Source organism: Arvicola amphibius, chromosome 1 (assembly GCF_903992535.2).
Source record: "Arvicola amphibius chromosome 1, mArvAmp1.2, whole genome shotgun sequence".
In the NCBI taxonomy this organism is placed as follows: Eukaryota; Metazoa; Chordata; class Mammalia; order Rodentia; family Cricetidae; genus Arvicola; species Arvicola amphibius.
The window spans coordinates 67,504,843-67,521,905 of NC_052047.1; the positions used below are offsets into that span (position 1 = coordinate 67,504,843).

At 44.5% G+C, this 17,063-nt stretch overlaps 1 protein-coding gene across 3 annotated transcripts in view; it reads right to left on the reverse strand.

Moving 5' to 3' along the window:
* Nucleotides 1-13,195: 13,195 nt before the first annotated feature.
* The window catches only part of Rnf185 (ring finger protein 185), a 35,694-nt gene continuing 31,826 nt past the window's right edge, over nt 13,196-17,063 (reverse strand). For all 3 annotated transcript variants that reach the window (XM_038340459.1, XM_038340467.1, XM_038340476.1), the window contains 2 exons: nt 15,791-15,908; nt 13,196-13,700 (listed from right to left, as the gene is read on the reverse strand). In XM_038340459.1, the coding sequence (XP_038196387.1) occupies nt 13,603-13,700; nt 15,791-15,908 (216 nt within the window). In that variant the 3' untranslated portion in view covers nt 13,196-13,602. The remainder of the gene's footprint in view (nt 13,701-15,790; nt 15,909-17,063) is intronic.

The following is a 17,063-nucleotide window of genomic DNA, read 5'->3' on the forward strand; positions in this document are numbered from 1 at the left end:
GAAGACCAAACCGCACCTGGCACCGGGACCCGCCTGCCGACGCCCCGCCCTGAAGCCCCGCCCACTCAGGTTCCCGCCCCGACACTTGCCCCGCCTCCCGCACGAGATCCGCCGCGTCTCTGGCGCCCCTTAGCGAGTGGCGTCCCCTAAAAGCGTTCGGATTGATTGAGTTTTATAGGCTGGGGGTCGCAACAAGAAGACCCTCAGCGCCTCAGTGTAGCCCAGTTTCCCTTCTACACTACTTGAAAATGGCTCTGTTCATCAGGTGCAGAGCGTGGGTGGGAATCTTAGTCTTTTGGCCCCGAGTTTGTAATGTGAACGCGGAGAAGCTCCCAGCTAAGAGAAACCACTTTTGCATATCAAAGGTAATTACTATGGAAGTGAGGTCTCCAAGAGCAGGTGCTTATGGAGACTAAGTAAATACAGTCTATTCTGGACTTTCACCTCCCATATAAAACCTCTGAATATTTAAGTCTCGTAGAAAATGGCATAAACTTTGCCTGGAATCTATGCATAATCCTCATATGCTTTATTTTATTTTATTTTTGTTTTGCCACCAGGTCTTAGTATGTAGCCAGACTGAACTTGAACTTGCCAACCTCAGCTTCTAGAGTGCTGGGATATGCTTGCTTTAAATCATTCTTAGATTGCTTCTAAAACCCAAAACAATATAGATGCTATAACATAGCTATCTTTTTTTTTTAAAGAAATATTTATTTATTATGTTTACAATAGTCTATCTGTGTATATGCCTGCATGCCAGAAGAGGGCACCAGACCTCATTACAGATGGTTGTGAGCCACCATGTGGTTGCTGGGAATTGAACTCAGGACCTTTGGAAGAACAGGCAATGCTCTTAACCACTGAGCCATCTCTCCAGCCCCTAACATAGCTATCTTATTCTGGGAAAAAGAACAAGGAAGACAGGTCTGGGCACTGGATCTGGGGCACAGTTGGGAGAATACTGTGCTAATAAACTCCTGTGTTTGATTTTGAGCGCCATGAAGCAGCTAATTTGTGATGCCAGCAGGAGGTGGGAAGACCAAAGTTCAAGTTCATCCTCAACTTCAAACCAAGTAGTAGGCCAGCACAGGAAACAAAGACCTTATAAGAAAAAAAGGAAGACAGACTCAACGCAATACCCATCAAAATCCCAGCAAAATTCTTCAAAGACCTCAAAAGAACGGTACTCAACTTCATATGGAAAAGCAAAAATCCCAGGATAGCCAAAACAATCCTGTACAATAAAAGAATTTCTGGAGGCATCACAATCCCTGACTTCAAACTCTACTACAGAGCTACAGTACTGAAAACAACTTTTTGTTATGGTATTGGCATAAGAACAGACAGGAGGACCAATGGAACCGACTAGAAGACCCAGATATCAATCCACACATCTTCGAACACCTGATCTTTGATAAAGAAAAAATATCAAATGGAAAAAAAAGAAAGCATATTTAACAAGTGGTGCTGGCATAATTGGATATCAACATGTAGAAAAATGAAAATAGATCCATATCTATCACCATGCACAAAACTCAAGTTCAAATGGATCAAAGACCTCAACATAAAGTCAGCCACACTGAACCTTATATATGAGAAAGTGGGAAGTACATTTGAATGCATTGGCACAGGGAACTACTTCCTAAATATAACCCCAGCAGCACAGACACTGAGAGAAACAATTAATGGGACCTCCTGAAACTGGAAAGCTTCTGTAAAGCAAATGACAAGGTCAACAAGACAAACCACAGCCTACAGAATGGGAAAAGATCTTCACTAACTCCACATCAGACAGAGGTCTGATCTCCAAAATATACAAAGAACTCAAGAAAGCAGACAGCAAAAGATCACATAATCCAATTTAAAAAAATGGAGTACAGACCTAAATAGAGAACTCTCAACAGAGGAATCTAAAATAACTGAAAGACACTTAAGAAAATGTTCAACATCCTTAGTCAACAGAGAAATGCAAATTAAAGCAACTCTGAGATTCCATCTTATACCTGTAAGAATGGCCAAGATCAAAAACACTGATGACAACTTATGCTGGAGAGGTTGTGGGGAAAAGGGAACACTTCTGCATTGCTGGTGGGAATGCAAGCTGGTACAACCCCTTTGGATGTCAGTTTGGCGATTTCTCAGAAAATTAGGAAACAACTTTCTTCAAGACCCAGTAATACCACTTTTAGGTATATATCCAAAGGATGCTCAATCGTGACACAAGGACATGTGCTCAACCATGTTCATAGCAGCTTTGTTTGCCATAGCCAGAACCTGGAAACAACCTAAATGCCCCTCAGTTGAAGAATGGATAAGGAGAATGTGGCACATTTACACAATGGAGTACTACACAGCAGAAAAAAAATAACGACAGCTTGAATTTTGCAGGAAAATGGATGGAGCTAGAAAACATTATTTTGAGTGAGGTAACCCAGACACAGAAAGACAATTATCACATGTACTCACTCATAGGTGGTTTTTAAACATAAAGCAAAGAAAGCCAGCCTACAAACCACAATCCCAGAGAACTTAGACAACAATGAGGACACTAAATGAGACTTACATAGATCTAATTACATGGGAAGTAGAAAGTAGAAAAAGACAAGATCTCCTGAGTAAATTGGGAACATGGGGACTTTGGGGGAGGGTTGAAGTGGGGAGAGGAGAGGCAGGGAGAAGAGCAGAGAAAAATGTAGAGCTCAATAAAAATCAATTTAAAAAAGGAAGGGGTCTTGAGAGATGGCTCAGCAGTTAAAAGCACTGATTGCTCACTCTTTCAGAGGTCCTGAGTTCAATTCCCAGCAACCATGGATGCTCACAACTGCCTATAACTCCAGTTACAGGGGATCTGTCACCTTCACACAGACATACACACAAGCAAAATGTGCGAATGCACATAAAATAAAAAATAAATAAATAAAAAGGAAAAAGGACGGGCTAGAGAGATGGTTCAGTGGTTAAGAGCAGTGGCTTCTCTTGCAGGGGATCTCGGCTCTGTTTCTGGCACCCACGGGGCAGCTCAAAACCATCTGTAAGCCCAGTTCCAGGGAATCCAATGCCCTCTATGGGTACCAGGTTCACATGTGGTTCACATACATACATGCAGGCAAAAACACACACATAAATCAAAAATGTTAGCTGGGAGTGGTAGTACATGCCTTTAATTCCTGAGTTTGAGGCCAGTCTGGTTTACACAGCAAGTGTCAGGACAACCAGGACTACCCAGAGAAACCCTGTCTCAAAATAAACAAACAAACAAACAAACAAACAAATAAAAGGAAATGAAAGGTGTGAATGTGTGTAGCAATGGCATAGGTTTATTTCCCTTAATAGTTTTAATAGTATTCATTTTTTGTTTGCTTTGCTTTTCTTTGAAATAGAGTCTAATATAGCCCCAGCTGGCCTCAAACTTATATTGTCAAAACAGGCTTTGAATTCTTGAGGCTCCTACCCGTTTCCACAGTGCTGGAGTTATAGATACGTGCCACTGCAACTATTTCCCTAATAGCTTTGGTTTCAGGTGTGCTGAATCTGCAGTCCCAGAACTGTGGAACAGCGAACATACTGCAGGGTGAGGATGCAGAGTGAGGAAGAACAAGAGCAGCCTGCAGCTCGCATGCAACCCGCATCCCCAGTCTCCAAACTGTTCAAAACAAACACAACTTCTAGCTATTTTATAAAACTTCTTTAGATGCTGATAATAAGCGCCTGAGGACCCAGGTTTGATTCCCAGGACACACAAGGTAGCTTACAGCCATCTGTAACTCCAGTTCCAGGGGATCTGACTCCCTCTGTGGGCATAAGACACATATGTAGTGTTGAATTATCTCAGGTAGAGAAAAAAACAGGCTAGCTGAAAGACAGACCAATATAATTTTCTTTATTAGAAGAGGCAAACTCACAAAACAGGAATGAGTAGTCCAAGCTCAGCTGTGTAGTGTGGGAACCACAGAGCGAGCGAGTGAGAGAGGAGGGGGGAGGGGGAAGGGAAAGGGGGAGAGGGAGAGGGAGAGAGGGAGAGAGGGAGAGAGGGAGAGAGGGAGAGAGGAAGAGAGGAAGAGAGAGAGGGGTGTCTCTGGGTACCCAGGAAGTCACCAGTTAACCTGATCCCACCCCTTAAAGATCATTGGCTGACAAAGATTCCCCATCAGTGTGGCACACAGATATACATACAGTCATGACACCTATAACATAACAACTTTAATTATATTTTAAAGATGCTGGTCATCGGAGGTAGAAACTTCCAATAATGCCATGCACTCTGAGGGAAAGACACACGTGAACTAACTTCCTCTGGAGGCTGCCAGGTTAGACACTCCTACAGGCTAGGCATGTAGCTCAGTTGGTAGAGAGGGTGTACCTAACGTGCATGGAGCCTTGGGTTCCGTACACCGTCCCCCCGACACACACACTGCAACAGCAGGACACCACAGTGCATGCCTATAATCCCAGCCCTCGGGAGGGAAGCAAAGACAGCCCAGGCAGGAATTGCATTGTCAGTTATATAGTGAATCTGAGGCCAGCCTGGTATACACTAGACTCTGAAAAATCATGCTAGGCCTGGTGGTGCATAGCTTTAATCCCAGCATTTGGTAGGCAGAGGCAGGCGGATCTCTGTGAGTTCAGGTCAGCCTGGTTGGTCTACAATGAGTTCCAGGACAGCTGGGGCTACACAGGGGAACCCTGTATTGAAAAAAACAAAACGGACCGGGTGATGGTGGCACACGCCTGTAATCCCAGCACTTGGGAGACAGAGGCAGCTGGATCTCTGTGAGTTCGAGGCCAGCCTGGTCTACAAGAGCTAGTTCCAGGACAGGCTCCAAAGCTACAGAGAAACCCTGTTTTAAAAAACAAAACAAAACAAAACAAAAAACAAAAAGAAACGAAAAGAAAAAACCAAACAGTCAGTGAGCCAATCAATCAATCAACGGGCAATGCAAGGCAGGGCAGCACACAGTGGGGCAGCACTTGCCCTTCCTGGGTTTGGAGACTGGGTTTCTCTTGGCCATCTCAGTTGCTCCCTATGTCTTCAGATCTAATTCTCTCATCCTGGGTCTTAGACCATTGCTACTCTCCTCAATCAGATTTAAGTAAATGGAAAAGGAAAAAGTGTCTAGAGGATCTGGAAAAGGGTAGGAATGGGACCCAAGGAAACCAATCCTGCCTTCAACTCTCCCACCAGCTGCCTCTGGTTTCACCACTTGGGTAAACAACAGCTCGGTTCTCTGTCTTCCTGCCTTGACGTTTTAATAGAAGTGGCTGCTAGCTAGATGTGTCTTCTGTGGCGCCTCTTTATGACCCAGTGCACTTCCCTCCTGGGAACCCTCCCGAGCTGTGGGCTTCCCTCTGAGGAAATATGTGGTTTTTAGGAAACACTAGATTGTGTATTGACTTAAAGCGAAAGAATCCACAGGCCTCTTCATGACTAGCAGAGAGGAAACCGGATTCTACTCATCCTGCATATGGAGAGGTTCTGCCAAATTTTCCCAGCCACAGAGGAATGGGAAGTCTTACAGCCAACAATCCCTGGCTTTCTTCTTTGTCCTTCTTCTCCACAACCCAGCAGCCACATCTGTCCTCCTCCCATTCTGCTTATTGCCTGTCCCTCCTTCTCCCTCACTCAGTCCACTTTCTCAGTATCTCCAGTCTCTATCACAGAGAGCAGGTGTGGCCAACTCCCTCAAGTTCCTCCAGGAAAGTCCAGGTAATTCAGAGAAAAAAATGTAAAGGAAGAAAATAGCTATCTGAAGGATGACAAACCTAGAAGGCAGCATTCCAATGTGAACCCCAAAACCATTCTCACACCATCTGAGAATAACGAGGAAGGTTTGGAGAGCAGGAAGGGTCTACTAAGTTTCTAGAAATCACCCAGCTCGTCAGCTTATATAGCTAACTACACTTGGTTAGTTAGTACCCAGGACTAGATCCTATGGGCTGAATCACATGAAGTCTCTAGACTCTTGAAGATTCGGACCTTACAACTACTTCAAACTGGTCTTGGTGACTCAAATCTGTGGTCCCAGATACTTGGGAAGCTGAGGCAGGAGGATAGCTTGAACCTAGTACTTCAGGGCCAGGTCGGGGAATACAGAGGAAATGCAATGGGCGTGGCAATGGTTGTCTAAGGAATTGCCAAGTTTGCTCCCTATTGTGAGCAAAGAATTGAAGCAGCAGATTAAAGTAACAACTTTATAAATTCAGGATGGACTAAAGATGAACACCAGCTTAGGTGTTTCACAGGGGCGCTGGGTCTTCCCCTTTCCCCTATTGGTTCTCTCTAGACACCCACCCAGCCCTGTGCTTTCCTGCATTTTCTTCTCAAAGAATCTTCTGAGAACAAGAAGCTACCATCTCAGAGAGCTTTCCTTTCCTACTGTGTTTCTCTAGCCCTGCTTCAAAGTCATGTTACAAAATAAACAAGCATGCCGGGCGGTGGTGGCATATGCCTTTAATCCTAGCATTTGGGAGGCAGAGGCAGGAGGATCTCTGTGACTTAGAGGCGAGCCTGGTCTACAGAGTGAGTTCCAGGACAGGCGCCATAGCTTTGTGTCCTGCTTGTCTAATTAGGACAGCTTATTGTCAGCAGTCAGTCGAGGCAGGGGCATTTTCTTGCCTAGTGGCTTGCTTTTGCCACAAAAAAAGTAAACTCCGTGTGGAGTTTCTTCGATGCTGATTATCTTCTCTGAAGTAGATTGGTGCTGCCAGGAGCAGACATGTCCCACTGTGATAAAAAAAGAACCTAGGTTATTAAAACATCTTAAATGCCATATTCTGTGGATTTCTGAAGTGTTTGAAGATGACCTGTCTATCTAAAATATATCTCTGTTTGACCTTGAAAACATACCTAATGTGACTACAAGTTCAATTATACTAGGTGATTAACTACTAACCTATATTTCCTTATTATCCTAAACAGATGGTAATAATAATTTTCAAGGACTAGAACTTTGCATTATATTGTTAAATGAAATGTATAGGTACAATACCTTGAACAAGATTAGAAATGTAGCCGGGCGGTGGTGGCGCACGCCTTTAATCCCAGCACTCGGGAGGCAGAGGCAGGCGGATCTCTGAGTTCGAGACCAGCCTGGTGTACAAGAGCTAGATCCAGGACAGGCTCTAGAAACTACAGGGAAACCCTGTCTCGAAAAACCAAAAAAAAAAAAAAAAAGATTAGAAATGTATGTACAGTATGTTTTAATAAGTCTCAAATTTGTATCAATATACAAAATTTGTATACAATACACAAAAGTTCAATCCAATGTAAAACATTCAAAACTAGTAGCTGTTTTTTTTTAAAGTAGATTCAATAATCTATCTTTTATCTATATCCTCCTTTTTTTCTTTTCAGAGTAGATTCAATAATCTACCCTTTTATCCTATCATATCTATATTCCCCTTTTTTCTTTTCAAAACAAGAACCTTGAATCTAATTTCCTTTCTTTAGCTTTTCTCCTGACCATTGTCCATGACAATTTGCAACCAACACTCTAAACAAAGACAAACATCCATAATCCATTTTTTGGGAATGTGGGTGTAGTTTTCTAGGCTACTTCCTGCTGATTGGGGGCACTGATAATTTTATGGGGACCCAAAGAAATTTTAGGACTATAGTCAAGTCCTGATTGGAGTATTCTATGAGACTGGATCATCTCAGCCAGCAGTCTTGAAACTGTTCTGGATGTAGAACTCATAGGAAACCGCAACAGAGGTGCTCTGAAACATTGAACCATCTGGGCCATCAGATCCTATCGGAGATTTTTCAGGGGGGGTCTTCCTTGATCAAACCTTATTTTTCTTAATGCAGAATGAATCCACAGCCTTTCATTTCCTGTGGGGAAAAAAAACAAAACCTCTTCTCCAAAGTAACATCTTTTGACTTAAATTTTGAAGTCAAGGCCTTTTCAAAATATATAGATTGGATTAATCTAGCAGCATTTTTTGTCTCCCTGCCCCCCACCGAAGTTGAGGACTGAACCCAGAGCCTTGTGCTTTCTAGTCAAGTGATTCACCAATGAGTAAATCCCCTCCCACAATCCAGCAGCATTTATAATCAAATATCTTTTAGCAGCTGTTGCTCCTTCCTCAGCAGTCAAACAATTCAAAGACAATACAATAACATACAGTATCGAGATTCTCTGTGTATTATGTGGAAGCTAAGTCAGGGTAGATGGGAGTTGTAAGCACTAGTTTTTCTCCTGAACCCAGGTGGCCAGGTTTTGGTTTTAATTCCTCTGGCCTGGGCTGTTGACTAAAAAGCCTCAGGCAAATGGATGGCTTTTTTGTAAATTCATGCCCCATGTTGGGCGCTAAAAGAAGCATGATTAAGGGCTGGAGAAATGGCTCAGAGGTTAAGATCATTGCCTGCTCTTCCGGAGGTCCTGAGTTCAATTCCCAGCAACCACATGGTGGCTCACAACCATCTGTAATGAGATCTGGTGCCCTCTTCTGGCTTGCAGGCATACATGGAGGCTGAACACTGTGTACATAATAAATAATAAATTTTTTTTAAAAAAAGAAGCATGATTAATAAAAACTCAGTGACAGATATTGGGGTTCAACCTAAGGATCTGAAAAGCAAAACAGCCAGCCACTGGCTCTTACCTCCACCTCAGTCCGAAATGGCAATCCTGCCTCCAGGAATTTCAGAATGAGACTGTATCTGAGAGCTGTCTTCTCCTGTTTTGTAATCTCTCTAGAGCTAGGATAAAAGGCATGTACTTCCCAGTTTCTATGGCAACTAGTGTGACTACTGGGATTAAAGGTGTGTGTCACCACTGCCTGGTCTGTAAGGCTGACCAGTGGGGCTGTTTTACTCTCTGATCTTCTGGCAAGCTTTACTTATTAAAATATAAATGAAATGCCACTACAGTCAATGTAGGAGGAGGGGGTCTTCCATTATTGCTCTCCCTCATCTTTGGTAGCCCCAGCAATCCTCCGGTCTCTGCCTCCCTAGCAGTAGGATTGGAACTGCACCACATCAAACTTTGTACAAGGGTGCTATGGATCCAAACTTGGGTCCTCGTGCATACTAAGCCATATCTCTAGCTACTATTTTGTACATTTTGTTCCCCACTGAAAACTGTTATGCCCTAAGTCAAGATCCCCAAATTATTAGCATGAGACCGAATCCAATAGAAGAGCAAAGAGTTTTTATTGTGAGGTAACTTGAGTTCTTCAGCCCTTCCAGAAAGGCAGCAGTTATGGCAGCAACAGGAGCAGAGCAGGAGAGACCCTGAGCAGGGCAGGAAGGGGGTTTTTATAGAGGGGAAGGCTTGTGGGAATTCTAAGCCTAAAACCTTGTGATTGGCTGCCCCCCATGGGGTGAGAGGAATTCCAAGTCTATAGGCTTGGGATTGGCTGCCCCTCTGGGCTAAGGTCGGGAAAAGGTCATGGTAGTCTCTAGGCTAGGGGTTACTACTTCCATAGGCTTAAGATCTATGGGGAGTCACATCTCTAGGGGTTACTACTTCTCTACTCAGGGATTGGTCAGTTTTTCCTGCTCAGGGATTGGTTGGTTTGGTTTTCTGTCAGGGGCAGAGATGGCTCTGATTTCAGGGCCGAAGTGTGTTCCTTTCTCCGGTCCTTTTCAGCTTTTTGATTCCGATTTCAGGGCTAAAGTGAATTTCTTTAACAGGCTCTGATTCTAGGGGCAAAATGTGTTCCTTTGGCTCTGGCTCTGGGTTCAGGGGTAAAGTGTTTCTTTCACTGGCTCAGGCCCCAAATCCAGAGTGTATTTCTTTCATTGGCTTTGGGTTCAAAGAGGGGTGCTCAGGGATTGTGCTAGGGCTACAGATCACAGATCAGCTGGGGCCTGGCCTGAGTCTCTGAAAAACAAAACTCTGTTATTACTGGCTTATGAGTTCTAGGAGTTCATTTTTGTTTTGTTTTTGATGGTAGTTGGGATTGAACCCAGGCTTTGCTGATATAAAGTGCTCTATCATCGAGCTGTATCTCTAGGCTTGTTTTCTGCTTTTAAAAAAGTAAAACCTTTTTTTGTTTGTTTTTTGATATAGGGTTTCTCTGTGCAGCTTTGGAGCCTATCCTGGAACTGCTCTGTAGACCAGGCTGGCCTTGAACTCAGAGAGCCTCCTGACTCTGTTTCCTGAGTGCTGGAATTAAAGGTATGAGCCACCACTACCTGGCAAAAACAAAAACAAAACAAAATCCCCCACAACGCCCCCCTCCAAAAAAACGAAGTTTTATTCTTTAAAGATTTATACTTTATATGTATAAATGCTTTGCCTACGTGTATGTATGTATGCATGTGTATCGTGTGCATGCAATGCTCTTTGCAGTCACAGAAGGGTGCTGAATCCCCTGGAACCAGAGTCAGTTTGTGAGCCAGCATGTGGGTGCTAGGAACTGAAAACAGTCAGCACTCTTAAGCAACGATCCTTTTCTCTGCAGTCCCTAAACTTTTAACTTTTTTTTTTTCTGTGTCTCTTTGAAGCCTGTCCTGGAACTCACTTTGTAGATCAGGCTGGCCTTGAACTCAGAGAGATCCACTTGCCTCTGCCTCTTGAGTGCTGGGATTGAAGTATGCACCACTAACTTTTTATTGTTAGGGTGGGTGCAGGTCACAGGACAACTTTTGGGAGTTGTTTCTACCTTTTCAGCCACCCTATGGGTCCCAGAGATCAAGTACAAGTTGTCAGGCTTGGTGGTGAAAACCTTTACCAGGCAGAGCCATCTCACCAGCTCAAGGCCTCATCAGACTTTTTTTTTCCGAGACAGGATTTCCCTGTAGTTTCTAGAGCCTGTCCTGGAACTAGCTCTTGTAGACCAGGCTGGCCTCGAACTCAGAGATCCGCCTGCCTCTGCCTCCCGAGTGCTGGGATTAAAGGCGTGCGCCACCACCGCCCGGCTCCTCATCAGACTTTTTATCCTCCTGCCTCAGTCTCCTGAATGTTTGGAATTATAGGCTTGTGCCAACAGGCTTATTCTGGTTTCCTTACCTCTACATTCTCCTGTTATATTCTGGCATTGGTTAACTTGACCCTTGTTAGGGCAAAGCCTAAGAGGAAGAAATGCACTTCTTTTAGAGGGTATGACCTGTAGCTTTGGTGTTTTGGGGCCTGAAGTTGAGGCAAATTCATAACCTTATCAATCTCTATTTCATACTGCAATACATTAGTGAACAATCTCAAGGAGGGCACACTTCCTGCTCCAGGGAGAGGGATTGGCTTGAGGGCCCTTCTGCTCTATACCTGAACACAGGGAGACATTTTAATGCTGAGTAACCTGTGATTTTTCTACATGGCACACTCAAGGCAAGGCACAAGCTAAGCTTCATCATGGCAGCTTGGTGCTTGCAGACTTAGGAATTCCATGCATTTGTCAGGACTGGGGCCGCCTGCCACAGGCAGCTAGACCTCTAGTTCACTTTTATCATTCCTTATCAATGGCCTGAAAGACGCCATTGGGCCAAACCAGTGTGCCCACTCCCAGCCACTAACATCCCAAAACACAAAGTCCACACTCACAGCAATGTAAAACCATTTAATTCTAAATCAAATCACTTTCACAACAGTGAAAATCAGTGGCTGGTCAAGGTATGCTGCCTTACATGTTCCCATTTTCTGACTGTCCTTGTCCATGGGGTGGCAGGAAGGTGGAGGCTGAAGGGCACACAAACAAAGAAGGGGAATCTGCCTTGGCCATAGGACGGGTGGTGAGCCTTCAGAAGGATAGCCTACAAAGGAGAGGGAACTCCCAAGTTGGCTCTCCTGCCTCAGCCGCTGGCAGGTGTGTAACCCTGTTCACAAAGGACACACAGCTCATCATCACAGCTTTGCTACTGGCGTGCCTGGGATATCTTAGGTGAGCACACACCTGGGTTCATTCCATTTTACCAGATTCCAAATGATTCACTCCACTACTAAAACTCTTCTTTCATTTCTCTTGTGTTCATTGGCTTAAGTTTTCCCTCTACTACTTAAGGCTACACTACACTGAGGGTTCCTATCAATTCTCTCTAGAACAGAGACACTCCAGGCGCCCCTGTGACCAGGGATTCCCAAGTGACAAAGCATATTTTAAATCTGTCAGCACACTATAAAGTTGGTGGCTTATTCTTATCAGCTGGATTTGCCAAACCACCCTCCTACTCAATACTTCATACTGTATCCATTTTGATACTAACACTGGCATTGGCAGGTGGGGACCGTGCAGGGAGGAGGAGGGCTCTCTCATCATCCTCAATCTATTATCTAGGATTCCATAGATAATAGAGAACCTATCTAGAAAAATCACCAGGCAGGGCAAGAGCCCAGTTTCTGGCTATTGCTAGGGCAATGGTGCTGGAAAAGTGAACAAAAGGGTCCTGTAGAAGTTCATTTTGCTGCCCTGCTGAGATCTCCAAGAAGAGATGTTTCTAAGATGAAGCCTCACAGGCAGAGCAAGAACTGTCTGAGCAGGATAACTATTCTCCTGCCTGGTACCACACTCCAAGAATCAGGTTCAGAGGAAGCAGCTTATGAATTTCAAGAACAAATCAATGTGTGGGAAGAATGAAGAAGGAAGACCACTCTGTACCACCGTGGTCCTTTGCTTTTGCATATCACCAGGGGAGGCTTGCTCAGAAGCCTCATGTGCCCCTGGGCTCAGCACACATTCAAAGGGTTTTCAGGTACATCCATCAAGCTATACAAACATCAGGACCACAGGTGGAATCAATGTCCCGGACTCTTTTAAAAAGGACAATGGCTTCTGAGGATGGTAGTTCTACGTGCAGCTGGGCTGACCTGAGGAAAGCCTCCAGTTTCTCTGGGCAAGTTCTGAGAGAGGACTACTCAGGCTCTACAGCTGAGGGGCAGGGCTACTCGTCCTGCTGTCCCTGCATCAAAGCTCTGAAGCAGAGTAGTTGGTTCAAATTCAGCAGTAGTCTATAGGAGGAAGCTGATGGGAAATCTGAGCCAAGTGACACCAGGGACAATCTAACCAGGAAAGCAGGAGGTCATTCAAGCTGCTTTCCAGAGCCAAGACACTGCATGAGACCCAGGGCCAGTCAAAGACCAGAGTCTCCGGCAAAGTCACATAGCATCTTCAGCTTCTGCTGCTGCGATTATGGCCTTCTTGGGGCAGTAATTCTTATGTCTTTGCTGAGGAAGGGGAGGGCAGGAGGGCAGACAGAGCAGCACTGGTATCTGGACCAGAGTCTCACAGTAGAGGGAGTGGAGGCCACTTACCAAGGGTATTTAAAATGATGAAAGTAAGTTTCCATAAATACCATTTGGTTCATCCCTTCATTTCTGTAATATAAAGTTCTGGTGAAAAAAACTGTTTCTTTCTTCCCATCTCTTCCCTGTATGGAGCTGGGACCTGCTGAGAAGGCTGGAACAGGACTTCACATTGTCACCTCTGAGAGGTGATTCAACAAAAGACCTGAGGTTATAGGAGGGTGTCTACAGCAGCGGTGGAACTGGGGATTCCTCGTCAACTTTTGAGTTCCAAAGCTCTAATGGAGAAGCAAGACTCCTTGATGTGTTCCTGACCCTTGATTCCAGGGGTCGGGTTTAAGCAAGTCAAACACCAGAAGTGGGTGTGGCACATCACCAGTCCAGAGGTGCTGCTGTAGATGCAAACAGGGGTCCTGTATTAGGCGATCAGGAGCCAGAACATGATCACTAGGGCTACAAACAGGAAGAGGCGTGACAGAAACTGCTCATCCACGTACTGGGGTGTCCCAGGGACAGCTAGAGAGACAAGAGGAAGAGACTTTGTCAGAAGCTATTCATACTGCTCCGTAGCATGAATTCTAATTGGTATTGCTAATAAAAACCCGGAGTCAGATATTAGGGGTGAAAGCTGAGAGATCAGAGAAGCAGTGCAGTCACTAGAGAGACCTTTTACCTCTACCAATGCTCAGACTGAAGGCATGATCCTGTTTTTACAGATCCTCAGACTGGATTTCAGATGGCCACTGAGTTCTTTTCTCTTCCTGCCTTCTATTCCTCTCTCCGCCAAGTCATATCCCTTCTTGTCTCCACCTTCTTAGTGCTGGGATTAAAGGTGTGAGACACCACTGCCTGGGCTCTATGGCTAACTAGTGGCTTAGCCCTGCACTATGATCTTCAGACAAGCTTTATTTGTTATATTACAAACAAAATATCACCACAGTGCCCATTGGGGACAGAACTGGAGAGGATGAATCTTTGTTTCCTTATAAAAGCAGAATCCTACAATAAAAAAGACTCCCAAACTTGGAATAATAGGAGCCAAAACAAACATAAGTGAAATACTACAAAGAGGCCATGATCTCCAGTGTTCTCCACAAGAGCGGTCCTGAACATGCAGTGAGCCAGTCAGTGGACTATCAGGAACCCCCTGCAGGAAACAGAGGTCCTTCTGCCTGTCTTTGCTATGCTGCCACTGCATGGTACTACTTTGTAGATCTCATTTTAAAAAGCAGCAGCAGAAGCAGAGTATGGGCCTCCTGAGACCATAAGGGCTCACACATGAGCAGTGGCACTCTCCTGCCTCTCTGCACACTGTTCCAGATGGTTCACTGTCTGTCTGTGTGCCTTCTTTTTCCAGAAGAGAACCAGGGCCCAGAAATCATAATGCAAAGTAGAGGAAGACTGAGTAAGAACCTTTGCTAGTAGAGGAAGGAAGGTGATAATTCACATCCAGGCTGTGCAAATCGTATCAACCATGGCAAAGAAAAACTGTGATCCAGAGCCCAGCCTAGTTGGAAATGAACTGGGGGAGATCCAGTCTGAATGCTGGACCAGGCTAGAAAGCATCAAGCTAGTCGGAAGTTCCTGTCACTGCTATAAGGATCTGCCTTTCCTTTAAGGCAAATCACATCCTTCCCTTTGGGGTCCCCTTCCTCTGAGAAAACAATGTGTGAACAGCAGAGAGACATTCCAGGCAGATAAGATATGTAGTAGTGTCCAGTATTTTGTGGGGTTGCAAGCCATTCCCTCAAAGTTGGTTGCTCTGATAAACTCATGCAGGCAGGCAACCAAGAGATTCATCGCCTACTATGTCCAAGGAATCGGATGAAGCAGGGAACAGCTCTGATAATTTCTGAGTAGATGATCATATTCAGAGTATAAGCTCCTGATCAGCGCTACACTAGTTACTTCTGTTCCTCATACTGAACTCAGGGCCCAGAAGGCTCCAATGACTATAAGCAGGGCTCAGCTGACCATGTCATCTTTCATAGGCTCCATGACACGGGTGGTGGCTTAGGCATTAGAGTGTAATGGAGTCAGTCAAGCACACACCTTGCTAGCTTGCTGTACTCTGGATGCAGCTGCTACAGACAAGTGGCTAAAGGGAGAAATGCAGCAGGTGACAGATATAAACACAGTCCCCAAAGCTCTGAAGTTTGGTATCAGTCCCATTTTGTGTCCTGAGAGAAGCTGGGCAGAGATGTCAGGGAACAGGCTGCCCTAACATTTCACTTCTCCTTGGCCCCAAAGGGTCCACAAGAGAGGGGGGGGCGGGGGGAAGCACATGTGTAGAATTAAGCTTTTCATTTTAGGTATCGTTTATAATTTTCAGTTTAATGGTCATAGGCTGTGTCTTGGAATCATTACTGAGAATTTTCTGATCTATAAAGCAGCTAACTGTATACGTATCTGGAATGTAGATGGTGAGCCCCTCAGTTTGTAACAATCACTAGATGAGTTTGGCAATCTGCAAAGAATCTGAGGGATTTTGGAAAGTCTGATTGCATGTACTGACAATTATCTGTAACTTCTATACTGCTGCATTTCAAGGAGTTTTCAAGCAGGATATGTTCCTGATTTTTTTTTTTTAAAGAAATGGGGCTTACCTGGAGGAGGTCGTCCGTCGTTTATGTTAAATGCTGTGGCAAATATCCCAAATGGAAATGCTCCGATTCCAAAAGACATCTGAAAGCCACCATCTCCAAATCCAAATCCTTGAAATCCCTATGGAGAAGAAAAGCAATTAAGAAAAACAATCAAATTCATCCCACATTTCTCAAACAATCATAGTACACGTGGCACCATGTTTCTTCTTATTTCTCTGCCACAGATAGGGCCTCAGCTCTTCCTCCTACCCAGGCCCCAAAGTAAAGGAACTCTAGAGTCACCTCTGACCTTCTAGTCTTAGTTTCAATTTAAGGAGCTATATGGTGCAAAAAGGGCTCACTCTGACCAGAGGTGAAACCCAGAATTGTCAGCATGTTTAGATAATTTTATAGATTTAGACCATTTTCCAGGGTTCCAGTAAAATTTCTTTTCTTTTTTTTAAATATTTATTTATTTATTATGTATACAATATTCTGTCTGTGTGTATGCCTGCACGCCAGAAGAGGGCACCAGACCTCATTACAGATGGTTGTGAGCCACCATGTGGTTGCTGGGAATTGAACTCAGGACCTTTGGAAGAGCAGGCAATGCTCTTAACCACTGAGCCATCTCTCCAGCCCTCCAGTAAAATTTCTTACATGCTACTCATAATACACTACTGGAATCAGTCCCACACCCAAATGCAAAGGAGCATCACAAACTACATACTGTAAGTCATAACAAAAAATATGGAGCTATAATTGGTCAATAGTATCAGTCAAACAAAATATTGTAATATGTTCTTTAAGGACCCTGGTGCTCATTTATGAAACAAGACAGAAAACCTCTTTTTTATTGGTTTTTTTTTTTTTTTTTTTTGAGACAGGGTCTCTCTGTAGCTTTAGAACCTGTCCTGGAACTCACTCTGTAGACCAGGCTGGCCTCAAACTCACAGAGATCCGCCTGCCTCTGCCTCCGAGTGTTGGGATTAAAGGTATGCACCACCACCGCCCAGCAACAGAAAACCTTCTTATGACACAAACTGTCAAACTGCTTAAACACCCACACATGACAATGTAAGTGCGTTGTCAAGATATGGGTAAGTATTTCCCCTGCAGGGGCTGTGGATGTAGCTGAGTCATGAAACGCTGGGTTTGATCCAAAGCACTGCTTAAATCGGGCTTGGTGGCACACACCTATAATCACAGTACTCACAAAGTAGACATAGGAGGATCAGAAGTTCCAGGTCATCCTCAGCTACATACTGAGTTCAAAGCCAGTCTGGGATACATG